The sequence below is a fragment of the Mesoplodon bidens genome, assembly GCF_964165515.1.
Source record: "Mesoplodon bidens genome assembly, chromosome: 4".
NCBI classification, from domain to species: domain Eukaryota; kingdom Metazoa; phylum Chordata; class Mammalia; order Artiodactyla; family Ziphiidae; genus Mesoplodon; species Mesoplodon bidens.
Genome location: NC_138160.1, coordinates 116,187,514 through 116,214,351, shown reverse-complemented (window position 1 = coordinate 116,214,351; position 26,838 = coordinate 116,187,514). Strand labels below are relative to the sequence as shown.

General features: G+C 40.9%; 1 protein-coding gene across 15 annotated transcripts in view; it reads right to left on the bottom strand.

Moving 5' to 3' along the window:
• The window catches only part of LOC308616704 (uncharacterized protein), a 469,470-nt gene that overhangs the window by 122,878 nt on the left and 319,754 nt on the right, over nucleotides 1-26,838 (bottom strand). For 9 of the 15 annotated variants that reach the window (XM_081233063.1, XM_081233051.1, XM_081233060.1 and 6 more), the window contains 2 exons: nucleotides 7,218-7,382; nucleotides 5,868-6,009 (listed from right to left, as the gene is read on the bottom strand). The exons of 4 other annotated variants lie outside the window; for them this stretch is intronic. In XM_081233063.1, the coding sequence (XP_081089189.1) occupies nucleotides 5,997-6,009; nucleotides 7,218-7,382 (178 nt within the window). In that variant the 3' untranslated portion in view covers nucleotides 5,868-5,996. Of the gene's footprint in view, nucleotides 1-5,867; nucleotides 6,010-7,217; nucleotides 7,383-26,838 lie in introns of those variants that run through there. 2 more of the 15 variants (XM_081233054.1, XM_081233058.1) reach the window with 2 other exon arrangements.

The following is a 26,838-nucleotide window of genomic DNA, read 5'->3' as shown; positions in this document are numbered from 1 at the left end:
GGCGGGTTAGCTGTAAGACGCAGAGCTGATACTGATCCCAGGCAGGCTTATTCCTAAGGCTGTGCTCTTTACCACTACAGCATACTGCCTCCAAATTAATTTGTAAAACTATTTAGAAATAAATCAAATCAATCCCTGTTTAGATTAGCGAATAGCGGGAACAACTGCCTTTTACTACAATTCCACAAATGATATAAGGGAATGGTTCAGCTAGGTTAGTCTCTCATGTACATTCTGGCAAAGCAGAGGGAACAATATTAGAGGACAGCCCAAGTAAGATGTTTCTGTGTGGGCCCTACAGTCTGTATACACAGTTTTCCATAGTTTTCCTTGCCAGGTAAAGAAGCTGGGCATTGAGTCAGCAAAGCAGAGCTGATAAGAGCATAGGCTCTGGGATCAGACTACTTTGGTTCTACCACCTTGTAGTTTGTGATTCTAGTCAAATTAATTAACCGCTTGGAGCCTCAGTTTTCCCCTCTTTAAAATGGGATTAATTAAAAACTATATCATAGACTCACTGGATGATTTAAGTGAAATAACTCTTACAAAGCTTTTGGCAGAGTGCCAGGCTAATAGTGACTCCTCAATAAGCTTTGAATTTTTGTAATTGGCAAGACTCCTGCAGGGCGAGAGCTCCTTGTGGGAATTTCTGACAACCAGTAAGCTTTGTGGATTTCCCTGAAGGTAAAGTTATTATTTGCCAAGTGTCATCCTATTCTCTTCCAGCTTTTCTGAGCTTCATGGACATCAGTCCAATTTAAGGATCCTTTCCAATTCCACAGTCAAAAGACAGACTGATTTAGGTCTATCTGTGGATAGTGTAAGCCCTGACTTGGAAAGATCTCTTGGTTATTCTCCAGTGTTTTCTCTGGCTGTGTAGTCAGTTTGACACATGACTGTATCCACCCTAGTACTTTGGATTCAGCCCTGAGAGTGAGCTGAAGTGGGCCTGCCTGGAGCATCAGGACTAAGCCTAATGTGTATCGTCCTATCTCAAGTGGATACCTGTATAGTCTCTGGGCATGGAATGGAATTATATTTCTGCTCAATCTTATTCCTAAGGTACATTTTGTATTGGAAAGGGGGGTTGGGCTTTGTCCAAATTCTATTTAGTAATGATGAAGTTCATCACATGCTTTACACACAGTAGATACTCAATAAGAGTCAGAAGGCACAAGATGTGACCAATGAGCACAAAATGGGGTTGATCCAGAAGTTTTGTGCTCTGCAGCCCCGGGTTACCATGGTAATTCATTCAGTGGATAGTAGTTGGTCATATGTTAAGTGACACTGGTCTTCTCTGATCAGAGTAGGTTGTTTCTCGTTCAGGGAAAATTAATCGTCCCTGAGTCTGTTTTCCTTGTTTGGCTCTCCACTTATCTTCCAGTCTGAAGTATGGCTACTTGGCTTGTGATGCTTGCCTTGATTCCGACACAAAGAAGAAAAATAGAAGAATCCAGCAAACAGTTAATGGAATGCTTGGCAAAGTAAAACTAGGGCTTATTCATGCAGCAGAGTGCCTGATAATTGCCTTTATTATTCTAGGCTAGACTGAGGTCATTGTCTGATGAAATTGGACAATTTGAAAAATGGGGAAAAATGAACACAATTTAAGCTTATTTAGACACAACTTCTATATTTTCTTTTACTTTCTTATCAACGTTTGGCTTTTATTAAGAGGAACAGGAAAAAAGAGAGGAGATAGGGCTTCCCTGGTGGTGCAGTGGTTGGGAATCCGCCTGCCAATGCAGGGGACATGGGTTCAATACCTGGTCTGGGAAGATCCCACATACCACGGAGCAACTAAGCCTGTGTGCCACAACTACTGAGCCTGCGCTCTTGAGCCCGCGTGCCACAGCTATTGAGCCCGTGCTCCGCAACAAGAGAAGCCACTGCAATGAGAAGCCTGTGCACCGCAACGAAGAGTAGCCCCCGCTCGCCACAACTAGAGAAAGCCCGCACGCAGCAACGAAAACCCAACACAGCCAAAAATAAATAAGTAAAATAAATTTTTAAAAAAAAGAGAGAGGAGATGAAGCAGAGTGGTAAATAAGGAAGCATGTATTAAGGAAAATAATCTTTGACCCATTAAATAATTCTTTCATTCAAAGTAGCAAGTGGTAGAAAAGCAAATAAACATAGATAACTTTAAATCAGTACAAATACATCCTATTTTATTCCTGGAATCTAGCACAGTGATAGTTTTATGACACTGTCATTTAATTGTCACATGTTGCACTCCCAATTCTGGCCTCTCATACTTCATGAATATCTACCTCTGGCATAAGAAAGGGAAGGGAGGAAGGGAGGGAGGGAGGGAGGAAGGAAAGGGAAGGAAGGGAAGGCAAGGGTAAAAAGGAGGGAGGAAGGGAGGGAGGAAGGGAAGAAAACTGCGTGGCTCACAGCTCTTCCTACAATGAGTAAGACTCAGAGAACTAGAATTCAGTTAATCAGATACTCCTCCACTCCCCACCTTAATTAATTGTTTTGGCTACAGTCACTCTTAATTCCATCATCCCTTTCCTCTCCTCCATTCCATTGATACCCAAATCTTGTCAATTCTACCTCAAATACATTGAGTTTAAGAAAAAAAAACTTTGAGGGCTTCCCTGGTGGTACAGTGGTTGAGAATCTACCTGCCAATGCAGGGGACACGGGTTCGAGCCCTGGTCCCGGAAGATCCCACGTGCTGCAAAGCAACTAAGCCCGTGTGCCACAACTACTGAGCCTGCACTCTAGAGCCCGTGAGCCGCAACTACTGAGTGTGTGCCGCAACTACTGAGTATGTGCCGCAACTACTGAGTATGTGCCACAACTACTGAAGCCCGCGTAGCTAGAGCCCGTGCTCCGCAACAAGAGAAGCCACCACAATGAGAAGCCTGTGCACCTCAACGAAGAGTAGCTCCCACTCACCGCAACTAGAGAAAGCCCACACGCAGCAACGAAGACCCAATGCAGCCAAAAATAAATAAACAAATTTATTTTAAAAAAGAGAAAGAAAAGAAAAGAACTTTGAGAACAGCCCCTTGAGGCCAGAGTTCATGACTGATTCATCTTTGTATCTCTCAGCACATAACGCAGCCCCATCTCACCTCACCAGTCATCAATATCTGTGTTATTTATCACATAAAGATTTTAGGGAAGGTCAGTGTACATTTAGTTCCTTCTCTGCATTGGGAGAGGTATGTCCTCCGACTGGATTTTCCAGCACCTGTGTGACCCTAGGTAAGTGCCATCCCCTCTCTGGTGGTCACTACAGCCTTCTATGATGCTCAAGGATACTAGACCACTCTCCCCACCCGAAACTGCCGCTGGTGGCCAAGAAGCCCTGTTTACTGTGCTTTGAGACCTTCAGCTATCTCTTTTATCATGAGAACTCTGTCAAAAGCAAAGGCCATAACCCAAGCCACACTTTCTTAAGGGGGAGAAAAAGGAAATTATTTGCTATGGTAATTGAAAAGTCTGGAGAATGGTGATAAGGAAAGTATAACCACAGGCTTGTCTGAATTCAAGTGCTAAAACCATGTCACTGAAATCAGTCCCTCTCTGTCTCTGTATCTCTTTCTTTCTGTCTCTACCTCCATGTGTCTTTTTCCTCCCATTTTCTCCCAGTGAGTACTCTCCAAGTAAAGGCCAAGATGGCCACCAGAAACTCCAGGCTGCAACTATGGTAGAAAGAGAATCTCTTTCCCATATGTTCCAGCCAAAGTCCCAGGTGTGACTCTCATTAGCCTGGGGAAGTCACTTGTTTATTCTTTAACCAATCACTGTAGCCAGAGGCATTTGGTCCTGTGCCCGTTCCTGGGGCTGGGGAGAGGGCCAGCCCCATAAAACCATATGAGCTGAAAATGGGGCAAGGTGATTCCTGAAGTGAAAGAGGGGTACTGGCACAGGACACCAGAAATTGTCTCCTACAAGGCCCTTCGTGACATCACCAGCTAATGGACAGTGACCAGTTGACTCCTGACCACAGCCTCAGTTCTTTCCTCCACCCCCATCACCAACATTCTGAAGCTGAATACAGCTGCGACAATGACCTTCCCCAGCTAGTCCCAGAAAAGGAGGAAAAATATCTTGGAAAACTATACTTTTCCCAGAAGGACTAAAGACAGGCAGGACTCTGGGCTATGCTTGACTCATCAGGTCAGTCCCCTGAACAACTGTTTCTGAGTTCTGAGTGGATGTGTGCTGTGCTGCTCATACCCCCACTCAGCACCAAGGCACTCATTCCCCCAGGTGCCAGGGGTAGTGCCTGCCTGACAGCTCACAGCGGAGTCTCTCTGGGACTTGCCTTTGGGCAAATGGAGCTGCCTTACCCAAGGTTAAGTCACTATCTGGCCAGGCCCACATTCAATGACAGGGTTATGAAGGTCTGGCCTTCTGGCCCCAACACAGGATGCTCTGAAGCACCTCCCACCCCAACCCTGGCTCCAGAACTCACTGAGGCCTTCGTCACAACTGCTTTGCTATTTAACTTCTCCCTCTGTCCATCTTGCTTCTCTGCCCCTGCCCTGAACCCATAGGGACTGTTCCCAAGAGCACTCCCCAATAATTCTCCCGCACACAGATCTCAAAGTCTGAATCCCTTTCTGGGGAATCAACTTAAGACAGATTATGTAGCATCTAAAAACTTATGCTATTGAAACAGGATGGTTTTGTCAGTAAAAACTCAGACTTTGAAATCACACAATCCTAGTTTCACATTTGCCACTTACTAGCTATGAGAGTTTAGGCAAGTCACTTAACCATTCTTGTCTTCATATCCTCACCTAAAGGATGGGGATATTAATAACACCATCTCCCAGGATGGATGGGACTTTTAAGGGAAATGTTTGTGTGTAAAGTGTTCAGCTTAGGATCTGGCATTAGGAAGGGGCCAGTGTGTAATATTAATATTTTATAATCCTCTAGTGTAGCTAATTAATATGACTTCAAAAAAGATATGAAAATGTACCAATGGTCAATATCTAGTGTTGGCAAAGGTTCAGTGACCAGACAGTTGCTCACACTGCTTTCGAGTCTGAAACTGAAGTCCAATTCTCTTTCTGGAGGGTAATTAGATAATATATATAAAAAGCCCCTAAAATGCCAATAACCTTTGACCCAGAAAGTCCAATTAGAAGCATTTTCTCTACGGAAATCATCATCGTGTGACTGCAAATTGATAGTCTGGGATATTTATATCAGTACTTTTAAACAAAAATCTGGGGCCCTTCCCCCCCGGCGCACCGGCCTGGCTCCCCTCCCTGGCCCCGACGGGCGGGCTGCCCTGAGGAGGTGGGGAGGGGAGGGCTGGGCCGGCCGGCGGGCAGACGACGATGCAGAACTTCTGCGCGGCCCCCAACTGCACGCGTAAGAGCATGCAGTCGGACCTGGCCTTTTTCAGGTTCCCGCGGGATCCAGCCAGATGCCAGAAGTGGGTGGAGAATTGTAGGAGAGCAGACTTAGAAGATAAAACACCTGATCAACTAAATAAACATCATCGATTGTGTGCCAAACACTTTGAGACGTCTATGATCTGTAGAACTAGCGCTTATAGGACAGTTCTTCGAGATAATGCAATACCAACAGTATTTGATCTTACCAGCCATTTGACTAATCCACACAGTAGACACAGAAAACGAATAAAAGAATTGAGTGAAGATGAAATCAGGACACCGAAACAGAAAAAAATATTGATGAAACTTCTGAACAGGAACCAAAACATAAGGAAATAAACAGCAGCAAAGCTCGGAACCCCAGTGCAGAAGAAAGGGGTGAAGAGCAGGATGAAGACATTTTACCTTTAACCCTTGAAGAGAAGGAAAACAAAGAATACTTAAAATCTTTATTTGAAATTTTGATTCTTATGAGAAAACAGACCATACCTCTGGATGGACAAGAAGCTGATGAAATCCCAGAAGGTCTCTTGACTCCTGATAACTTTCAAGCACTGCTGGAGTGCCGGATCAATTCTGGTGAAGAGGTTCTGAGAAGGCGCTTTGAGACAACAGCAGTTAACACATTGTTCTGTTCGAAAACACAACAGAAACAGATGCTAGAGATCTGTGAGAGCTGCATTTGGGAAGAAACCCTCAGGGAAGTGAGAGACTCTCACTTCTTTTCCATCGTCACTGACGATGTGGTGGACATAGCAGGGGAAGAGCACCTGCCTGTGTTGGTGAGGTTTGTTGACGAAGCTCACAACCTGAGAGAGGAATCTGTGGGCTTCCTGCCTTATGAAGCTGATGCAGAAATTTTGGCTGTGAAATTTCACACTACGATAACTGAGAAGTGGGGATTCAACATGGAGCACTGTCGTGGCCAGGCTTACACTGTGTCCAGTGGATTTTCTTCCAAAGTGAAAGTTGTTGCTTCTAGACTTTTAGAGAAATATCCCCAAGCTATGTACACACTCTGCTCTTCCTGTGCCTTAAATACGTGGTTGGCAAAATCAGTGCCTGTTATGGGAGTATCTGTCGCGTTAGGAACAATTGAGGAAGTTTGTTCTTTTTTCCATCGATCACCACAACTGCTTTTAGAGCTTGACAATGTAATTTCTGTCCTATTTCAGAACAATGAAGAAAGGGGCAAAGAACTGAAGGAAATATGCCATTCTCAGTGGACAGGCAAGCATGATGCTTTTGAAATCTCAGTGGACCTCCTACAAGCACTTGTTTTGTGTTTAGATGGTATAATTAGCGACACAAATGTTAGATGGAATAACTGTATAGCTGGCCGAGCATTTGTACCCTGTAGTACAGTAACAGATTTTGATTTCATTGTTACCATTGTTCTTAAAAATGTTCTATCTTTTACAAGAGCCTTTGGGAAAAATCTTCAGGGGCAAACTTCTGATGTCTTCTTTGCAGCCAGTAGTTTGATTGCAGTGCTGCATTCACGAAATGAAGTGATGGAAAATATCGAAGTTTATCATGAATTTTGGGTTGAGGAAGCCACAAATTTGGCAGCCAAACTTGATATTCAGATGAAACTCCCAGGGAAGTTTCGCAGAGCTCAGCACAGTAACCTGGAATCTCAGCTAACCTCTGAGAGTTACTATAAAGAAACTCTAAGTGTTCCAACAGTGGAACACATTATTCAGGAACTGAAAGATATATTCTCAGAACAACACCTCAAAGCTCTTAAATGCTTAGCTCTGGCACCCTCTGCCATGGGACAGCTTAAATTCAGTACATCAGAGGAGCATCATGCTGACATATACGGAAGTGATTTACCTTATCCTGACACGCTCTCTGCTGAGTTGCATTGTTGGAGAATCAAGTGGAAACACAGAGGGAAAGATATAGAACTTCCATCCACTATTTATGAAGCCCTTCATCTGCCAGACATCAAGTTTCTTCCTAATGTTTATGCATTGCTGAAGGTCCTGTGTATTCTTCCTGTGATGAAGGTTGAGAATGAATGCTATGAAAATGGACGAAAGCATCTCAAAGCATACCTGAGGAACACTTTGACAGACCAAAGGTCAAGTAACTTGACTTTGCTTAACATAAATTTTGATATAAAACACGATTTGGATTTAAAGGTGGATACATATATCAAACTCTATACAAGTAAGTCAGAGCTTCCTACAGATAATTCAGAAACCATTGAAAATACCTAAGAGACTTTTTAAATAGGCTTTCTCTTATATTTGATATTTGAAGAAATCTGTAAGAAATCTGAAAATATCTTACAGAAAACTTGTAAGGTGTACGTAGGCCACTTAATCACTGAATATCTTGACCTGTAGGCCTCCCATTGAGTACATTAGTCATTGATAATCTTCCTGTTTAAATGGCCCATTAGAAGTCCCATGCTTTGGAGACCTAACTGTTCTTCCAGAAGATAGCATTGAAAGTACCATGTTACACTCTGTGTGATCTCTGCTAATGGCACTTTGAAATTGTATTAGTTAAGTCATTTTAGATATAACATTTGTCACTGTGGATCCAATTGTCAGGTACTTAGTTATCAGTTCTTTGAAGAAATAAATTTTGAGGGGGTATGGGAGGAAGGAATACATTTTATAAAACATTACAATGAAGCTCACGACTGACCTTTGAATAGTAGGAGTTGTAAGTATGCTGTTAAAAATCTGTAAGGGACTGTTAAAATGATCAGACTGTTAGAGAAACGTGTGAGCTTGCCAAACAAGGATTTCAGTGTAGATTTTGCCTTTATCAAATGAAGTTGAAGGAACAAGTTATAGTTAAAGTTTGAATGGAAGAGCCTGCCATTGTTGTTCCACATCTGATTGTTGCTGTTTACATTCCTTTATTGGGCCTATATCTTCATAAGCTTTTTGACAGGTATATGTTGAACACTTCTGTTTCATGGTCAAGACAGGATCAGAGACCATGGATACTAACAAATGATTTGTCTGTTTTCTTCTTTTTCCATGACTATATCTACTGCCTCATCTTGATTTACAAGCAAAACCTAGAAAACCTACAAAAATAGTGTTTTGTGGTTTATCTAGGAATAATATAGAAAATATTGCTGTTATTTTTGGTGAAGAAAATCAATTTTATATAGTTTATTTCAACCTAAATAAAAAGTGAATTTTGTTTAAAAAAAATCTGGGAATTACCTAATGTCAAGTAACAGAGAACTGTTTCAATTATAATATATCTTTATGATAAAATAAAATACAGCTATTAAAAATATGCTGTAGAAACAAAGTTAATGATATGTAAATAAATTCATGACAATCATAAGTGAAAAAACAGCCCACAAAATAGTAGTATGTAGGATGTGAGCCCAACTTTTATAGGCCTGGAAGAAGTATGTACTCACTCACTCACACATAATCTGAAGAAAAGGCTTGATGGCCACAAATAAAAATCCAAAATGTTAATAGTCATTATTCTTGAGTGGACTACTGATAATATTGTCTTTCTCCTTTGCACTTTTCTGTATGTTGAAAATTTTCTACAGTGAAGATTTATTTATTTTGGAAAAATTTTTATTCCTTAAATGGTGTCTACTGGATTAGAAAGAAAACCAAAAGTACCAGTGGCTAAATGCCAGTAATCGCCCAATCTTACTAGGGGTCTAACTTCTAAAACTTTAAAGGCATTAGAAATGCCAGCTAAATAAGGCTCATACAGTCCCTAAGAAAAAAAAATCCCTAAGCACAAGTTATTTCCAAGAAATCCCTGCCAACCATAATTAATTCAGAGAAGCAATCACCAGAGCTGATATTGTCTATTGTAAGATACGTAACTCACTCACTCTCAATAATAGGTTACATTCAATATGCTCACCAGCACCAGAAGTTGATTGTTATATATGTCTGTGGGGTCCATGTAACTTGGAGGGCAACTATTTTCATGTGCTTTCCATCAGATGGCCATTTTTCTGAATTTAAATTTAAGATCCACAGCATGACAAAAAGAACAATGATTTGAAATCAAACTTTCTCTGGAAAATACAGGGCATAGGTCCTCATGTCCACTCAATTTAGGAATCCAGAGAAGTTAAGGCTGCAACTGTGGACATCATTAGATGTCCCTTCCATACCCTTCCCTATGACATGAATCTTTTTCTTGCCTTCTTTTTCTCCCTCTTCTCCTCATTCTTATTTTCATGCCTTTCTGTTTTCTCTGCATTTCTTTTCCTCTTCTAACACACAGCTGCTCCTGGGCACAGATTTTATCTGTCAGGGGCTTCTGAGGTTGTGGAAGCCCTTCATGAGGCTGTGCAGGTGCTCAGAGAAGCCTTGGGTATAGTTAGCAACCAGATCAAGTTTCATGCTCCTCTCCTCATAGCAACCATAGAGCTCCATCATGTACTACTCCTTCCTTCCTCATCAAGCACTGGGAAGCAAATTACTGAACAATACTGGTACATGGTTATCCCTATACCATTCTGGTGCATGTTATGGATGGACCCTAACAACACTCTTCAAGACCCTGAGTAGCCAAAACAATCTTGAGAAAGAAGAATGGAGCTGGAAGAATAATGCTCCCTGACTTCAGACTATACTACAAAGCTACAGTAATCAAAACAGTCTGGTACTGGCACAAAAACAGACACATGGATCAATGGAACAGGACAGAAAGACCAGAAATGAACCCCCACCCACTTATGGTCCACTAATCTATGACAAAGTAGGCAAGAATATAAAATGGAGAAAAGACAGTCTCTTCAGTAAGTGGTGCTGGGAAAACTGGAAAGTTACATGTAAAAGAATGAAATTAGAACATTCTCTAACACCATACACAAAAATAAACTCAAAATGTATTAAAGACCTAAATGTAAGACAGGATAGTATAAGACTCTTAGAGGAAAACACAAGCAGAACACTCTTTGCCATAAATCGCAGCAGTATTTTTTTGGATCCATCTCCTAGAGTAATGGAAATAAAAATAAAAACAAACAAATGGGACCTAAGTAAACTTAAAAGCTTTTGCACAGAAAAGGAAGCCATAAACAAAATGAAAAGACAACCTATGGACTAGGAGAAAATAGTTGCAAACAATGCAACCAACAAAGGATTGATTTCCAAAATATACAAACAGCTTATACAACTCAATATATTAAAAAAAAAAACAATCAAATATAGGCAGAAGACCTAAACAGACATTTCTCCAAAGAAGACATACAGATGGCCAATAGGCACATGAAACGATGCTCAGTATCACTAATTATTAGAGAAATGCTAATCAAAACTACAATGAAGTATCACCTCACACCAGTCAGAATGGCCATCATTAAAAAATCTAAAAATAATAAATCCTAGAGAGGGTGTGGAGAAAAAGGAACCCTCTTCATCCAATTTTGATGTCTCTGTTAAGCCATCCATGAGCAAGGAATCCATGCACTTCCTCTGTAATTCCCTTGGCTCAGGAGCATCCCTCGTTGCAGCGTGGGGAGTGGCTTTGGGGCTTTAGACTGAGATAAGCAAGAAAGAAATCTGATTCTCCAGTTTAGCCACAAAAACAGCCATCAAGTTGACTTAGAATTGAACCAAGCCAGAATATACTGGAAAGCAGAGCAGTCACAGGCCCTGAAGATCTTATTCTCTCCACTAGATCAGAACCAGGGCAACAGGAGACTAATGATTGATGAAAAAATGTGGGCTGGCCAATTTTATTGCCTGTGCTCCTTGGCTGGAATGAATCTTGGGGGTGGGGGAGTACTTATTAACAAGACTGTTTAAATCAAGCTGTGAGTCTTTAATCCTGTGGTCATTTTTGCTGTGATTAAAATCCCAATGGGCTACATCACATGCAATTTTTGTTTTCCAAGGCAGACCAAAATATCTTAATAAAAACAGACAGCCATGCATGTCGAGTCTGGGATAAAGTCAAGATTAAACCAATGGAGGAAGAAGGTCAGAAGGACCAGGAGTATTTAACTTAATGTGAAAATAACATAGAAAATTACATCTGTGTAGGTCCAAGAATCAAAAAGGCTTGGATGTGTATTAAACTCATCAGGCAAGGGGAATATGGATAAATATTAAAGAGCTCAGTAAATAGATTAGTCATTTTGTAATTAGGTTGGAATAAAAATTAGAGGCCAAGTGCCTTTTACCTGGGTTTGTTGTGATTAAAAAAATGTAAATTGTAAATTTTTGAGAAATAACTTTTTCAATAAGACTCCACACTGTCATTCTGCATTTAGCTTCCTTACATATCTTATTTGCAAATGCAGCTGTAGCTATAGGAAGTGAACACAATTCTGCAAGCAATTAGCATCGCAACAGGCAAAATCTCCACTTGGTCTTCTGCAAGTTTCCCTAATTCCAAGTTTCCTTGATTGACTGATATGAGAAAATGCAATCTTCTCTTCCATGCTGTAGATCCTGTGTGTGGGGACCTTAGAGGAGGAAGAGTACAAGTCTCATTCCAGCTGAACCCTTTTACCCTACTGTTCCCAGGGATTTAAATATTTAAACACTCACCCTCATCTGCCACTGCTTACTAGAAAACCTTCTAAATCTCCTTTCTTTCTGCATCAAGCTGGAATATCAGCCAGCCTTGCAGCCTTACTAGGCCCATCACATGAGCCAGCCTGACTTTCCAAGACCTTACAAAGTGCATTCTTCTCTCTGGCCAGCTGGTCTCCTCCTGGTCCCCCACATGCATCTCTGCTACCACTACTCCTCTCCACTGGAATGGTTCCTCTCCTCCACCTGTCATGATAGGCAGTCATCTACCACTTAATCTTTTCAACAACCTGTCATATAAGATTATTATTCCTATTTTACAGATAAGGAAAATGAGGCTCAGAAAGATTCATCAACCTGCTAAATCCCACAAGATGTGGAGTCAGGTTTTGAACCCAGGTCTGTTGCATGCCAGGACATGAGCACTTAACCAATGCCCCTCCTTCCATCTCTCTTGACCCTGGTCTAACTCTTCTTGTAAGCTCAGGCTGGTCAGCCTGGCCCATGTTGTTCCCATCCATCCTATTGATCAGAATCACAGAGCTGAGCTATAAATTTTTATCTGATTGCTCTGTATGCATGTGTTTCATCTCCCAATTAAATTTTCAACTCCTCAAGGGAAGAGATTGCCTCCTATAAGACAGACAGACAGACAGACAGACACACACACACACACACACACACACACAGAGCTCTTAGCTGACAGATGTCCATTCTAGTAAAGATCTAGGTATGCTCCCTGAGGAGAGAGAATATTATCTGCTCCTCCTTATTCTCTCCTCTCTCCCCCTGAAAAAAGGAAATAGTAATCTGATTGGATTGGTTTCCAAGACTCTGACTAGGTCTTGTTCACTAGCAGTGGGGTCAGTGTGAATTTCTGGGATGACTTCTTTAATTGTCCCATTTCTCTCCCTGGCTTAGGTGGTGAAGTAAGGCAGAGTCCACTCCCATGTGGGAGGAGACTCAGCCATCTTGCTCTCTCTTTTCTTCAAGCACATGGGCTTGGGTATTCTTGTTCACTTGTCTACTGTCCCATGTGTCTGGCTGAAGGGTAGGTGGATTCTGGAATTTAGGTTTGAGTTAAAGATTTTGAAGAGTCCATTAGGTCTTTAGTCTAGCTTGGGTGCTCAAGCCCAGCCCAGCCTACTAGAAGGCTCTTCATTGAATTCAGGCCAGCCAATAATAAACATAATAAACAGTAAAGTAGTACATTATCACCCACTTGCTGTTGTTTCCTGTGTATGTTCTTCTCTTAAGGACCTAGAGAGAGAGAATTCAGGCTTCTTCGTTCCCTAGCCAAATATCACTTAACAGTGCCCCAAGCTTCACGATCTCCCCAACAACTCTCTTCCCAAGTTCCTGGTTGTTCAGTTCCCTCTCTTAATTCACAGGAATTTTAAAGAAAGACTTATTAGAAGTGACCTCTGTGGAAACGTGTGGTGTGCATGTTTGTATATGTGTTTTCTTTGTAAGTGACAGTCAGCAAAGTAATATTAAGCATACGCTTTTGTGTCAGTCTTCCAAGAAGAAGATGCCAAGAAGGATGTGCAGGGACTTTATGAGGAAAATGCCCACGTAAGAGGCAATAAGGAAGAAGCCAGGATAGGCTGGGAGAGCATCAGACTGTGATGCAAGTCAGACCCCAGGTAAGAGAGAGGGGGAGAGAAGGTTGGGTAGAAGTGTCTGAGACTCTGAAGTCAAAGGAAACCTCAAAAGACCCATCAGGGAGTTCTTGAACAGAGGTAACTATCAGAAGCAGTGACCTGCTCATGGGAAGTGTGGCCTCAGTGCAAAACCAAGACAATTTTCAAAGAGTAGCGTCTGAGGCCCTCAGTCAGTTATGCTCCGTAAAGTAAGCAAATGGTAAAACACATTCTCATACTATCATAGCTTACTTCTCTCATCAGTAACCGCTGCCTGCCTTAACCTTTCATTGCAAAACCATTCTCATTTCTTCCTTAAGTGTCTATTTTCAAGCAGCAGGAAGAAACACATCTTTGAGCAAGAAGTACTTTGAAAGAAAAACAGAACCACAGTTTATCCAGGAAGGCTTCAAGCTGAGCACATTCGGACTGTCCACAGTCTATTTTCTTAAATCTTAGGAAAACCCTAGAGCATTACACCTCCTTCTAATATTTCACATATTCTGAAAACAAACTGGGTTCTCATATCCCTCATGCCTATGCCTGACACCTAACAACTTCTACTGTTGTTGGAAAGGAGTGACCCAGGCCGGTATTCAAGGGCTGTATCATATCCAAGGCCTTCATTCTTCATAGAGGAAGCTTCTGTTAGCCTGTCACTTCGTGGTAGGACTCACAAACAGGATGCTGGGGTCCCTAGAGCATTCTCATAGTGAAAAGACCCATGACCCCTCCAGCACAGTGCCTTGCCAGAGTAGGTGAAAGTTTGCTAATTTGGATAACTGTGTAGATTCCTTTTAGTTAGAACTGTGAGAAAGCTGGTCCTCACCAAAAGTTGTGAGCTTCTTGCTTCCTTGGCATAAAACTTGTCATGAAGCTAATCTGGTCCTAGGGCTAAATTCTGGCCAAAAGAAAGTGAGTGGCAGTGACATGTGCAATTTTCAATCTAGCCCTTACTTCCCATGTGTGTTCCTCTCTCTCCCTCTCCATTGGCTGGTGGGATGGAAAGAACTCCTAGAACCCAGAGGAGGGTGGCACTGGGTCCCTAAATGATCAACCCTCTCTAACCTGCACCAGGCTGCAACACGAGAAATGAACTGTACTGTGTGAAGTCACTGGAAATTCAGAGTTCTGTCACAGCAGCCATATTTATTGACCATTAATAATACTGCATTTTCCCTTAAGAGCCTTGACCTGTTTCAGTCGGACTTTTCTATGTATCAACTGCATACGAAACAAGCTAAATTCTACACTTAATAAAAAGCAATCATACATATTCAAAAATATGTTTATGTGTAAAAAAGATTATAAAAGGGATTTCTTAAAAAAAAAAGAAAACACTTTATTGCAGTATAACTGATACATAAAAAAATTTCTGGACCTATTTAATATATACAATTTGATAAGTGTGGAGAGATGCATTCACTCATGAAACCATTACCACAATCAAGGTAATAAACATATCCATCACCTCTATAAGTTTCCTTCTGCCCCTTTGTTTTTGTATTGTGATATGAACACTTTACATGAGATCCATCTTTTTTCAACAATTTTATTGGAGTATAATTGCGTTACATCGCTGTATTTCTGCTTTATAACAAAGTGAATCAGTTATACATATATATATATATATATATATATATATATATATATCCCATATCTCTTCCCTCTTGCGTCTCCCTCCCTCCCACCCTCCCTATCCCACCCTTCCAGCTGGTCACAAACCACCAAGCTAATCTCCCTGTGCTATGTGGCTGCTTCCCACTAGCTATCTATTTTACATTTGGTAGTGTATATATGTCCATATATACACTACCACTCTTTCACTTTGCCCAAGCTTACCATACCCCTTCCCCGTGTCCTCAAGTCCATTCTCTAGTAGGTCTGTGTACTTATTCCCGTCTTGCCCCTAGGTTCTTCATGACTTTTTTTTTTTTTAGAATCCATATATATGTGTTAGCATATGGTATTTGTTTTTCTCTTTCTGACTTACTTTACTCTGTATGACAGACTCTAGGTTCATCCACCTCAATACAAATGACTCAGTTTTGTTTCTTTTTATGGCTGAGTAATATTCCATTGTATATATGTGCCATATCTTCTTTATCCATTCATCTGTCGATGGACACTTAGGTTGCTTCCATATCCTGGCTATTGTAAATCGAGCTGCAATGAACATTGTGGTACATGACTCTTTTTGAATTATGGTTTTCTCAAGGTAAATGCCCAGTAGTGGGATTGCTGGGTCGAATGGTAGTTCTATTTTTAGTTTTTTAAGGAACCTCCATATTGTTCTCCATAGTGCCTGTATCAATTTACATTCCCACCAATAGTGTATTAGGGTTCCCTTTTCTCCACACCCTCTCCAGCATTTACAGTTTGTAGATTTTTTGATGATGGTCATTCTGACCAGTGTGAGATGATTATCTCATTGTAATTTTGATTTGCATTTCTCTAATGATTAATAATGTTGAGCATTCTTTCATGTATTTGTTGGCAATCTGTATATCTTCTTTGGAGAAATGTCTATTTAGGTCTTCTGACCATTTTTGGATTGGTTTGTTTGTTTTTTTGATATTGATCTGCATGAGCTTCTTGTAAATTTCGGAGATTAATCCTTTGTCAGTTGCTTCATTTGCAAATATTTTCTCCCATTCTGAGGGTTGTCTTTCGTCCTGTTTATGGTTTTCTTTGCTGTGCAGAAGCTTTTAAGTTTCATTAGGTCCCATTTGTTTATTTTTGTTTTTGTTTCCATTTCTCTAGGAAGAGGGTCAAAAAGGATCTTGCTGTGATTTATGTCATACAGTGTTCTGCCTATGTTTCCCTCTAAGAGTTTGACAGTGTCTGGCCTTACATTTAGGTCTTTAATCCATTCTGAGTTTATTTTTGTGTATGGTGTTAGGGAGTGTTCTAATTTCATTCTTTTACATGTAGCTGTCCAGTTTTCCCAGCACCACTTATTGAAGAGGCTGTTTTTTATCCATTGTATATTCTTGCCTCCTTTATCAAAGATAAGGTGACCATATGTGCATGGGTTTATCTCTGGGCTTTCTATCCTGTTCCATTGATCTATATTTCTGTTTCAGTGCCATTACAATACTGTCTTGATTACTGCAGCTTTGTAGTATAGTCTGAAGTCCAGGAGCCTGATTCCTCCAGCTCCGTTTTTCTTTCTCAAGATTGCTTTGGCTATTCGGGGTCTTTTGTGCTTCCATACAAATTGTGTAATTTTTTGTTCTAGTTCTGTTGAAAATGTCAGTGGTAATTTGACAGGGATTGCATTAAATCTGTAGATTGCTTTGGGTAGTAGAGTCATTTTCACAAGGTTGGTTCTTCCAATCCAAGAACATAGTATATCTCTCCATATATTTGTATCATCTTTACTTTTTTCCATCAGTGTCTTATAATTTTCTGCATATAGGTCTTTTGTCTCCTTAGGTAGGTTTATTCCTAGGTATTTGATTCTTTCTGTTGCAATGGTAAATGGGAGTGTTTTCTTAATTTCACTTTCAGATTTTTCATCGTTAGTGTATAGGAAATGCCAGAGATTTCTGTGCATTAATTTTGTATCCTACTACTTTACCAAATTCATTGATTAGCTCTAGTAGTTTTCTGGTAGCATCTTTGGGATTCTCTATGTATAGTATCATCTCATCTGCAAACAGTGACAACTTTACTTCCTCTTTTCCGATTTGGATTCCTTTTATTTCTTTTTCTTCTCTGATTGCTGTGGCTAAAATATGGCTTCTCTGATTGCTGTGGCTAAAACAGATGCAGGGTACATCAAGTTGATTGTGGAGATTTAACCCACTGCTCCTGAGGCTGCTGGGAGAGATATCCCTTTCTCTTCTTTGTTCGCACAGCTCATGGGGTTCAGCTTTGGATTTGGACCCGCCTCTGTGTGTAGGTCGCCTGAGGGCGTCTGTTCTTCGCTCAGACAGGACGGGGTTAAAGGAGCCACTGATTCGGGGGCTCTGGCTCACTCAGGCCAGAGGGAGAGAGGGGGTACGGATGCAGGGCGAGCCTACGGCGGCAGAGGCCGGCGTGACGTTGCAACAGCCTGGGCGCACCGTGTGTTCTCCCGGGGAAGTTGTCCTTGGATCACAGGACCCTGGCAGTGGCGGGCTGCACAGGCTCCCGTGAGGGGAGGTGTGGAGAGTGACCTGTGCTTGCACACAGGCTTCTTGGTGGCTGTGGCAGCAGACTTAGTGTCTCATGCCCGTCTCTGGGGTCCGCGCTGATAGTGGCAGCTCATGCCCGACTCTGGAGCTCCTTTAAGCGGCGCTCTTAATCCCCTCTCCTCGCGCACCAGGAAACAAAGAGGCAAGAAAAAGTCTCTTGTCTCTCCGGCAGCTCCAGACATTTTCCCAGACTCCCTCCCGGCTAGCCGTGGTGCACTAAACCCCTTCAGGCTGTGTTCTCGCCGCCAACCCCAGTCCTCTCCCTGCTCTCCGACCTCCGAAGCCTGAGCCTCAGCTCCAAGCCCCGCCCGCCCCGGCAGGTGAGCAGACAAGCCTCTCGGGCTGATGAGTGCTGGTCGGCACGGATCCTCTGTGCGGGAATCTCTCCGCCTTGCCCTCCGCACCTCTGTTGCTATGCTCTCCTCCGTGGCTCCGAAGCTTCCCCCCTCCACCACCCACAGTCTCCGCCCACAAAGGGGCTTCCTAGTGTGTGGAAACCTTTCCTCCTTCACAGCTCCCTCCCACTGGCGCAGGTCCCGTCCCTATTCTTTTGTCTCTGTTTATTCTTTTTTCTTTTGTCCTACCCAGGTACGTGGGGAGTTTCTTGCCTTTTGGGAGGTCTGAGGTCTTCTGCCAGCGTTCAGTAGGTGTTCTGTAGGAGCTGTTCCACGTGTAGATGTATTTCCGATGTATTAGTGGGGAGGAAGGTGATCTCCACGTCTTACTCTTCCGCCATCTTGAATCCTCCGAGATCTATCCTTTTAACAGGTTTTTAATTGCCCATACAGTGTTGTTAAGTATCGGCACCATGTTAGAAAGCAGATCTCTAGAACTTATTCATCTAGCATAACCGAAAATTTATACCCATTGAACAACAACACTCCATTTCCCCCACATCTCAGCCCCTGGAAGATGTCACTTTATTCTCTGTTTGTATGAGTTTGACCATTATAAATAACTCATGTAGACGGAATCAAGCAGTATTTGTCCTCCTGTGGCTGGCTTATTTCACTTAGCATAAAGTCCTCCAGGTTCATCCGTGTTGTCACATATGGTAGGTCTTCCCTCTTTTTTCAGGCTGAATAATATTTAATTGTATGTATAGACCACATTTTCTTTATTCATTCATCTTGGCTATTTTTAAATAAAGTGATAAATGGGGTTTCTTTAAATATTCTATTCCCTAGAAATGCTGACTTCATTCACAGGTATTTGGCACCATACCTATTTTTGGAGTGAATTATCTCCGTAACTGAAAAAAATGATAAATTTCTCTCATTTACCCAATTCTTCATCTTCTTTCTGACCAAAGCCTTCTAAACAAATGAAGTTTATGGCTTGCCCAAAACATACATATTTTCATTATTTTGTGGAGGCAGACTGATTGGGAAAGACTTCTGAGCTGTGAGTGAGGAGAATTGATTTGCAATAGATGTTCAGGACCTTTCTATCTGAAAGCCCAAGAACTTCAGAACAAAACAGAAATTGTTTTAGCGTGTACCCACCTTTCCATAAAGCTCACCAGAACATGGTGGTCAGCAGATTTAACTTCCAGTGCAATCATTCAAACACCAGTCACTACTAGTACTTATGTTTCCAATATGGGCTCACCTTTACACTGTAAAAATCTCATTTTTAACCAGGGCTCTCTAATGGGCTCTACACAAGAGAAAAACAAAGAGTAAAATCCTAACTCTAATGTTTCTATTTCACTTGCTAAATGAATGACAGCTTCCAGAAGTAAAATTTCTACACATTTCTGAAAAGAAAGAACCCTAGGCATGGATCATCTACAGCAGAACCTCCCAAATGCTGGATTGTCGCACTCACCACAAATGGATTATAAGATCCCAACATATCAATCCCTCAGCTCTCTGTGGAGCTGATATTGCCAAAGACCCTGGGGCCCTTTCCCTCTGATTCTGAGCAGTATTATCCATTTACACCAGTATGTTTCAAGTTTGCCATTTTTCTATTATAGCCATTAGATCAAAAAAAAATGAGGAAGCATGGATCTATATTAGCAACCTGTATCATCCATACTGAATCAATCATGATACTTTGGACTGAAGTGGCAGAGACACCAACTTAAAATGCCTGGTAGGAAATGCATTGGCTTGTGTAACTAAAAGTCCACTTAGAATTGGTTTAATATTTAATGCAGATTTTGCTGAACTTCTCTCAACTTTATCCTCACCATGGGGGCTGAATTTGTTCTCTGGCTGCCTGCCTTTATGGTACCAAAGTAACTATAACAGTTTCAGTTTTCTTATCTGCAGCCTCATCATCCAGAAAAAGAGACAGAGGGGAGGCCATCTCTTCTGTTGGCTGGCTCTTCAGAGTGAGGAAATTCTTTCTCAAAGTCCCTGGGAGACTTATTCTCAATGGACTGAATTGAACCAGGTGCGTCTCTCTGAACCATTCTGGCTAAGGGGGTGTGACTACCCCATTTATATTCTAATGATGCAGAATACCTACAATTTTTTTTTTTTTTTTTTTTTTGGCGGTATGCGGGCCTCTCACTGTTGTGGCCTCTCCCATTGCGGAGCACAGGCTCCTGACGTGCAGGCTCAGCGGCCATGGCTCTCAGGCCCAGCCGCTCTGTGGCATGTGGGATCTTTCCAGACCGGGGCACAAACCCGTGTCCCCTGCATTGGCAGGCGGACTCTCAACCACTGCGCCACCAGGGAAGCCCCCTATAATTATTCAGTCTGCCTAAGTGAGATACTGTGGCATTACTTGCTCTAGACTAGCCTGGACAATGATATCCACAAAGTCATGAGTGTGATGTGATAATCTGATTATTCTATAAAACATATTTAGTAAAAGTTTACATATTAAAATTTTTTAAGTTTGGTTTACCACCTAATCATATCATGGGACACCAGAGATACCCATATCACATGTTGTCAATACTGAGCTTGATAGAAGAGGGAAAGAAAGTGAATGGTGTCAGAAGGTGAGCCACAGAAGAACAGAAGGTGTAGCTTGTTAAAGGGAAAAATGAGTACCCTAATTTGACTGTATGTAAGAATTCACTGAGAAACGGTGGGAAATGAGAATTTAAAAACTGATGGACTGTGAAGGACCTTAAATTCCAGGGTGAAGAATTTTTGTATTACTGCATAGGGAGATGGGAGGCTTTTTGAACTTATCATCATAAAATGATAAAAGAATTGCTTAAATGATATTAAATTGATTGGAGTGGGAGATCTTTGCAGTAACAAAGGAATAAAGGTAGCAAGACTCAAAGTAAGAAGGGAAACACCAGATGGACACATTTCAGAGAGAACTGACTCAAGTGGAGAAATATGATATGCAGCATGAAAAGAATGAGTAGTCTAGAGTGATTCCAAGATTTATTAAATAGATTCTCTAACGCAAGACCCACTTAGCCAATTTAAAGTCACTGAACTTGCACGCGCACACGTGTGTGTGTGTGTGTGTGTACTCTGATTCAGATTTTTGGCTAGCCCAGACTCAAAGTTCCCTATCCAGCAGACTCTTGAGCCTTTCCCAATACACCACTTCTCTAAAACGAAGAAGTCAGAAGTGGGAAGGCTTGGCCTTAAAAGGACAAGGAATGTGGTGTCACATCCCTCCTCCTTTTAGAAGTTCCAGCCCAAGGCCCTGCCCCATGAAACCGTGATGGGCCATTCATGTAGAGAACTACCAGAGCCCTGCAGAAATCTTTCTGATGCCTTCTAGGCATCTTCTTAGAAAAATGGACAAAAGGAACAGGTGCTGAAGAGAAGCTGTTGTGGTGCAGCACTGCATCTGCAACCTTGGTGCAGAATTTCATTGGCAGCCTTCCTGCTCACTCATTGTAGGATATTTTACAATAATTTCCACCCTGTATCCTGGATTCTATGACTCATGTTTCTCAGTATTGCCGGCTGCCAGCCACCATAGTCCTCTGCGAGCAGAGCCTGGCAGCTGCATCCCAGCGTGATGGTGAACAGAGGTCCAACTGGATGTGGCTGCTATGTTGCTACCACAGCTGTGGTCTCAGAAGTCAGGAGCACGCCAGGCGCTATGCCTGGAGTGAGGGCAACAGAGCACTTGAGCGCCCCAGCCAGGTGGTGGAGAGCTCAGGGTTCCAACCACTTTGTGTGAGATGCCAAGAAATGTAAAACTGTCAAAGTGACCTGGGAGGTCCTCTCTTGACGATGCCACTCAGACAAAACTGAGTCTTGGCTTATAAACAACTTGATTCTCCTTTTATGAGGCTATTCCACTCTTTCCTGATGTGGGACATTACTGGAAAATATACAAGTATAGATGGTCAAGACTAACTTTCTGCTTCCTAATCTTTCTCACTGCTATGATTAGAAAGGAAATTCTGAGACACATAACAGTAGTAGTAGTAGTAGTAATAATAATAATAATGTAATAGCTACTATTATATTCAGTTTTTCTCTGGGCCAGACAAGATACTAGGCACCTTAAATATGTTATCTCAATACAACAATCTTACGAATTACATGCTATTTTCATCCCTGTTTTACAGATAAGAAAACAATTAGAAATGTTAAATGCCTTGCCTAATGTAACACATAAAATAGGTGGCAGAACCAACATTTGAACTCAGGTTTTTCAGAGCCCAGAGCAAAAGCACTTATTCAGCACACCACTCATACCATTTGTAGGAACTTAGTCCATAAAACGTGCCCTGTTTTTGCAATAGTCAAATGTATGGATTTCATGTAGTTAAATATATTTTAACATATCTTTCCTCTCTTAAAAGTTAAGAGATGGGCTTCCCTGGTGGCGCAGTGGTTGAGAGTCCGCCTGCCGATGCAGGGGACACGGGTTCGTGCCCCGATCCGGGAGGATCCCACATGCCGTGGAGCGGCTGGTCCCGTGAGCCGTGGCTGCTGAGCCGGTGTGTCCGGAGCCTGTGCTCCGCAATGGAAGAGGCCACAACAGTGAGAGGCCCACGTACCACAAAAAATAAATAAATAAATAAAAAGGAAACAAAATAATTGTGGATTAAAAAAAAAAAAAAAAAAAAAAAAGTTAAGAGAAAATTGTCATATACTGTTGGTAAGAGTGTAAATTGGGAAAAGCACTTTGGAAAACCATTGGCATTATTTACTAAGTTGAAGATTTGCATATTCTATGATCCATCAATTCTACTCCTGACTATATGCCCAAGAAAGATGTGTGCACATGTGCATCAGAAGAAATGAAAAGAATGGTCATAACAGCATTATTTGTGATAACCCTAAACTGCAAATAACCCAGAAGTCTATCAACAGGAGAATGGAGACCTAATTGGGGTATATTCACACAATGGAATGCCATGCAGCAATAAAAAGTAATGAACCCAGTTACACACAACACGGATGAATGTTATGCTTAGGAAGCTAGACATAAAGAACACATGTTGTGTGATTCAATTCATTTAAACTTCAAACAGACAGACTAGTACAGTGTTTAGAGATTCATACTTAGGGGATAAAATTATGAAGTAGAGCAAGGAAATGATTACCAGAGAAGTCAGAAAAGTGGGGGGGAGGAGGGACGTGGTCATAACGGGTAGAGGCTGGGAGAGGCTTTTGGGGTGTTGGCAATGTTCTGGGGGTGTTGGCTTGAGAAGGTAGTTAAATGTGACTTGCTTTATAATAATTTGTTAAACCAAACGTATATTTTATGTATTTTCTGTATATGTACAATATTCTACAATACAAATGGTTTTAAAACAAGTTTAGAAGGAAAATGCAAAAAAAGTGCAACTTTTGCTTTCAAATTCAGCCTCAAATATCTTGATAAGCAGCCCATTTTAAGATAGATTTTAACTGACAAAATCTGCCACCTCTGGAGTCACTTCCAGCCTCTTTGCTGATCTGAAGCTCCCCCATTCCCACCCTTTTTAATCATTAATATTTTTCTTGTTAAAGAAATATTTTCTTGCTCCCATTATAGTTGACTGCACTCAAATGTTATTTCCCTAAGAAGGAGCAGATTGATTTGTCTGGTCTGCTACTGCAGGAGTAATCGTGAGCCTTCTGCATCATCCTTGACTCAAGGATGCTTCTACAAAAGGATAATGGTAACAGCAAGGTTTACTGTTTTAGTTAACAAATCTGAATAAAGGCTTATCAGAACTAGAAACGTAGTATCCATGATACTAGGAAAGATGCTTGGACAGAGCTGGGATGGAGATGGGATGAGAGGAGGGACTGAGTCTAGTCCCAACAAATGACCAGCTGAGGTACCTCAGGCCGGAGCATGCCATGGGTTGAAGCCCAGCTTCTATGGGTTTCAGAGGTCTAAGTAGATAGCATATCAGGATATTCAGTTGGATTACTCTAAACTCTCAATTCTAAAGGACATGGCTTTTAAGCTAGGAGAATTCAAGACATATTAAGGATTTTTTTTTTTTTTTGAGTTCCAAGTTCGACAACAGAGAAAAGTTAAGCAGTAGTAAGAAACTACGTCTCATGTTCTGAGAAGTATCTTGATGGATGTGCACTCTCCCTTCTTCTGTTAATAATCACCTCCACGTTCAAGGGCCTAATCGAACTAAACTAAACTAAACTAAACATTCTCCTTGCTGAGGAACAGGAATGAATGAAACTTTTGCCAAGCTATATATGGCCCTGCATACTTCATTCTGAATAACAGAAGTACAGGGAGTAAACACTGACTGAACCCTTACTGTCTTCTAGGCACTTCTTCTGAGCTACTCAGATACAGAATTTCATTTAATCTTCACAATACTATGAAGTTGGTTCTATTTTTATTTTCTCATTTTACCAAGGACAAACTAAGTAAGGCACTAAGAAGTTAAGTAGTTTGTCTTATTGTAACCCACACTACAATCCTCTGGGGAAGAATGTAGTGTGCAAATTGAACAGTCTGAGTTTTTCTTTCTTCCCTTTGCTTTTCTAGATCTTACCCATCTTTCAAGACCCACCTAAAATTCTACTTCCTTCAGGAACCATGCATTCATAAACTTATCCTTCTCTGAAGTACATAATATCTTCTCGAACTACACATCTTGACAATATTTGTGATCCTGTCTTTGCTTTATCTCCCCAAACAGCCTACAAGCTCATCGAAGACAAGAGCTGTGGCGCACATGTCTGTACACCCCCTGACCCCACCTTGCCTCACTTCCCAAATGGTGATGCTTGCAGACACAAGGCATGGAATTTAATTGTTGAGCTGAATTGAGTTGTGTAATTAAAGTATATTTTTGTTATTTTCTTTAGAACCAACAGCAGAGCTATACCCATACATAAAAATTTCACAAACGAGGAATCAGAGAGGTTTTTACTCCATGTACTTTTGTATTATTTAGATCTTTACAGCAAAAGTTTTATTTATAACCCTGAGCTTAAAGTTTCTGGCAGGAAGAGAAGCGCAGTGAGTTGGATGAGCATGAACTGGAAGTAGAAATGTTGCTTCCCAGTTTTGGTTCTACCTTGAACAAGGTTTAAAGCTTCCCTGAGCTACAGAGAGGGGACTAAGCAGGGAGACTGTAAAGTGCTGCCCCTACCCCTTGACTTTAAGCCTGAGAATATATTTAATTCTCAAAATTTCATTATTCATACATATTTTAGGTGGCATAATCCCATAACTTGGTACATTTTAGACCTTCCATATTTGTTGTCAATGTTATTCACTGTGTGTGTTTGGGTGTATGTGCATGTATGTTTCCTTCGACATTCTTAGGAGGAAATAAGATTTGTCAGGACCTCAGGGTAAATTTGTTACTGGAATTTAGGCACCAAAATCTTGCTCTGAGTTTTCTGAGAGTCAAACCCAAAATGTAAGTATTTTAAGCCATAATTGTTTAGAATTGTTATTTCTATTCAAAGGATATTAACACACAGCATTTGCTTCTTACAGAGGAACTGGTTCTGTAGAATGTGTTATTCCAGTCTGCAAACTTTCTTGGCCAAATGTTTGAACTTGTTTAAAATGAGAATCTTGATCATCCACCAGTTACCTTCCAACATATGTTGAATTTCTAACATGCAGAAGTATAAGGGAAACCAGAGATATTTTAGGGGTTTTGAAACTGTTAAAGACTGATGTCCACATAGCACTTCTGCTTTTATTTTATTCATGGACGGTCATCCAAGAAATGATAAAAAAAACATATGAATGTGTGTCCACAATATAAGTATTTCAGATCAATATGCGTTTTCTATTAGCTTTTAAAATCTGTTTGCATAAAAGTTTATTTTCCAACCCAGCTCTTCTGAGGGCTTTTGCGGGCAGAGTGACTAGAGACATGATCTTTGCAATATTTCATTTTGTTATCTCTTATTGTTACATGGTGGCCCAGAGTATGGCATGAATAAAGCTCTCTTGTCATCAAAATGCATTCATTCATTTAACAAGTTCCTGAAAATAGTGGAACAGTTGCTAAGCAATGAAGAAATTGTACATTCTCAGGGATCTGTGAAGATTCTAAAAGTAAAAGTAGTTCTGGGAATAGGTTAGTGTCTCTGGACCCCAACTGAATAAAACTGAGAAAGTGGCATGCTCTACCTAATGGTCAGGAGGCAGTATCTTTTTATTTTTCCCTCTTTCTGACCCAGGTTTTCAAGGTAACAATATAGGTAGAAAATTACCTATCAAAAAGTATTCTGTGTTCACTTATGGATTAGATAGCTGGCAAGCCTGTATCAATTTATTTTAAAAGAACTATGGTATGAAAATATATTCTTTTAATTAGGAAGTAAATTCATCTTAGATATATTAATCATACTTTAATTGCAGAAATACATGCTTAATGCAGAAAACTTAACACATAGATACACATTTTTAAAAGCACAAAGTTAAAATTATTTTTTAAAAATAAATCATCCATAATCCAATCCTTCTCCAAATAGCCAACGTCAATATTTGGGGATATGTTTATCTGTCACTTTTATCGTCATATGCAAAGTTATTATTATTTAACATACTATACACACACTATACACACATGCACTCATTCTAAAGGCTATGGATATATCACTCTTTTTAAAACAGTGTTTAAACATTTAGGTTGTTTCTACTTGATCACTCCTTAAATAACTCAATTATACTGTACAAACATTTTAAAAAGTAAGTACTTTTTTCACTGCAAAAGTAATGCATGGAGAGAAGAACCTCTGGAGTGGCAATAAAC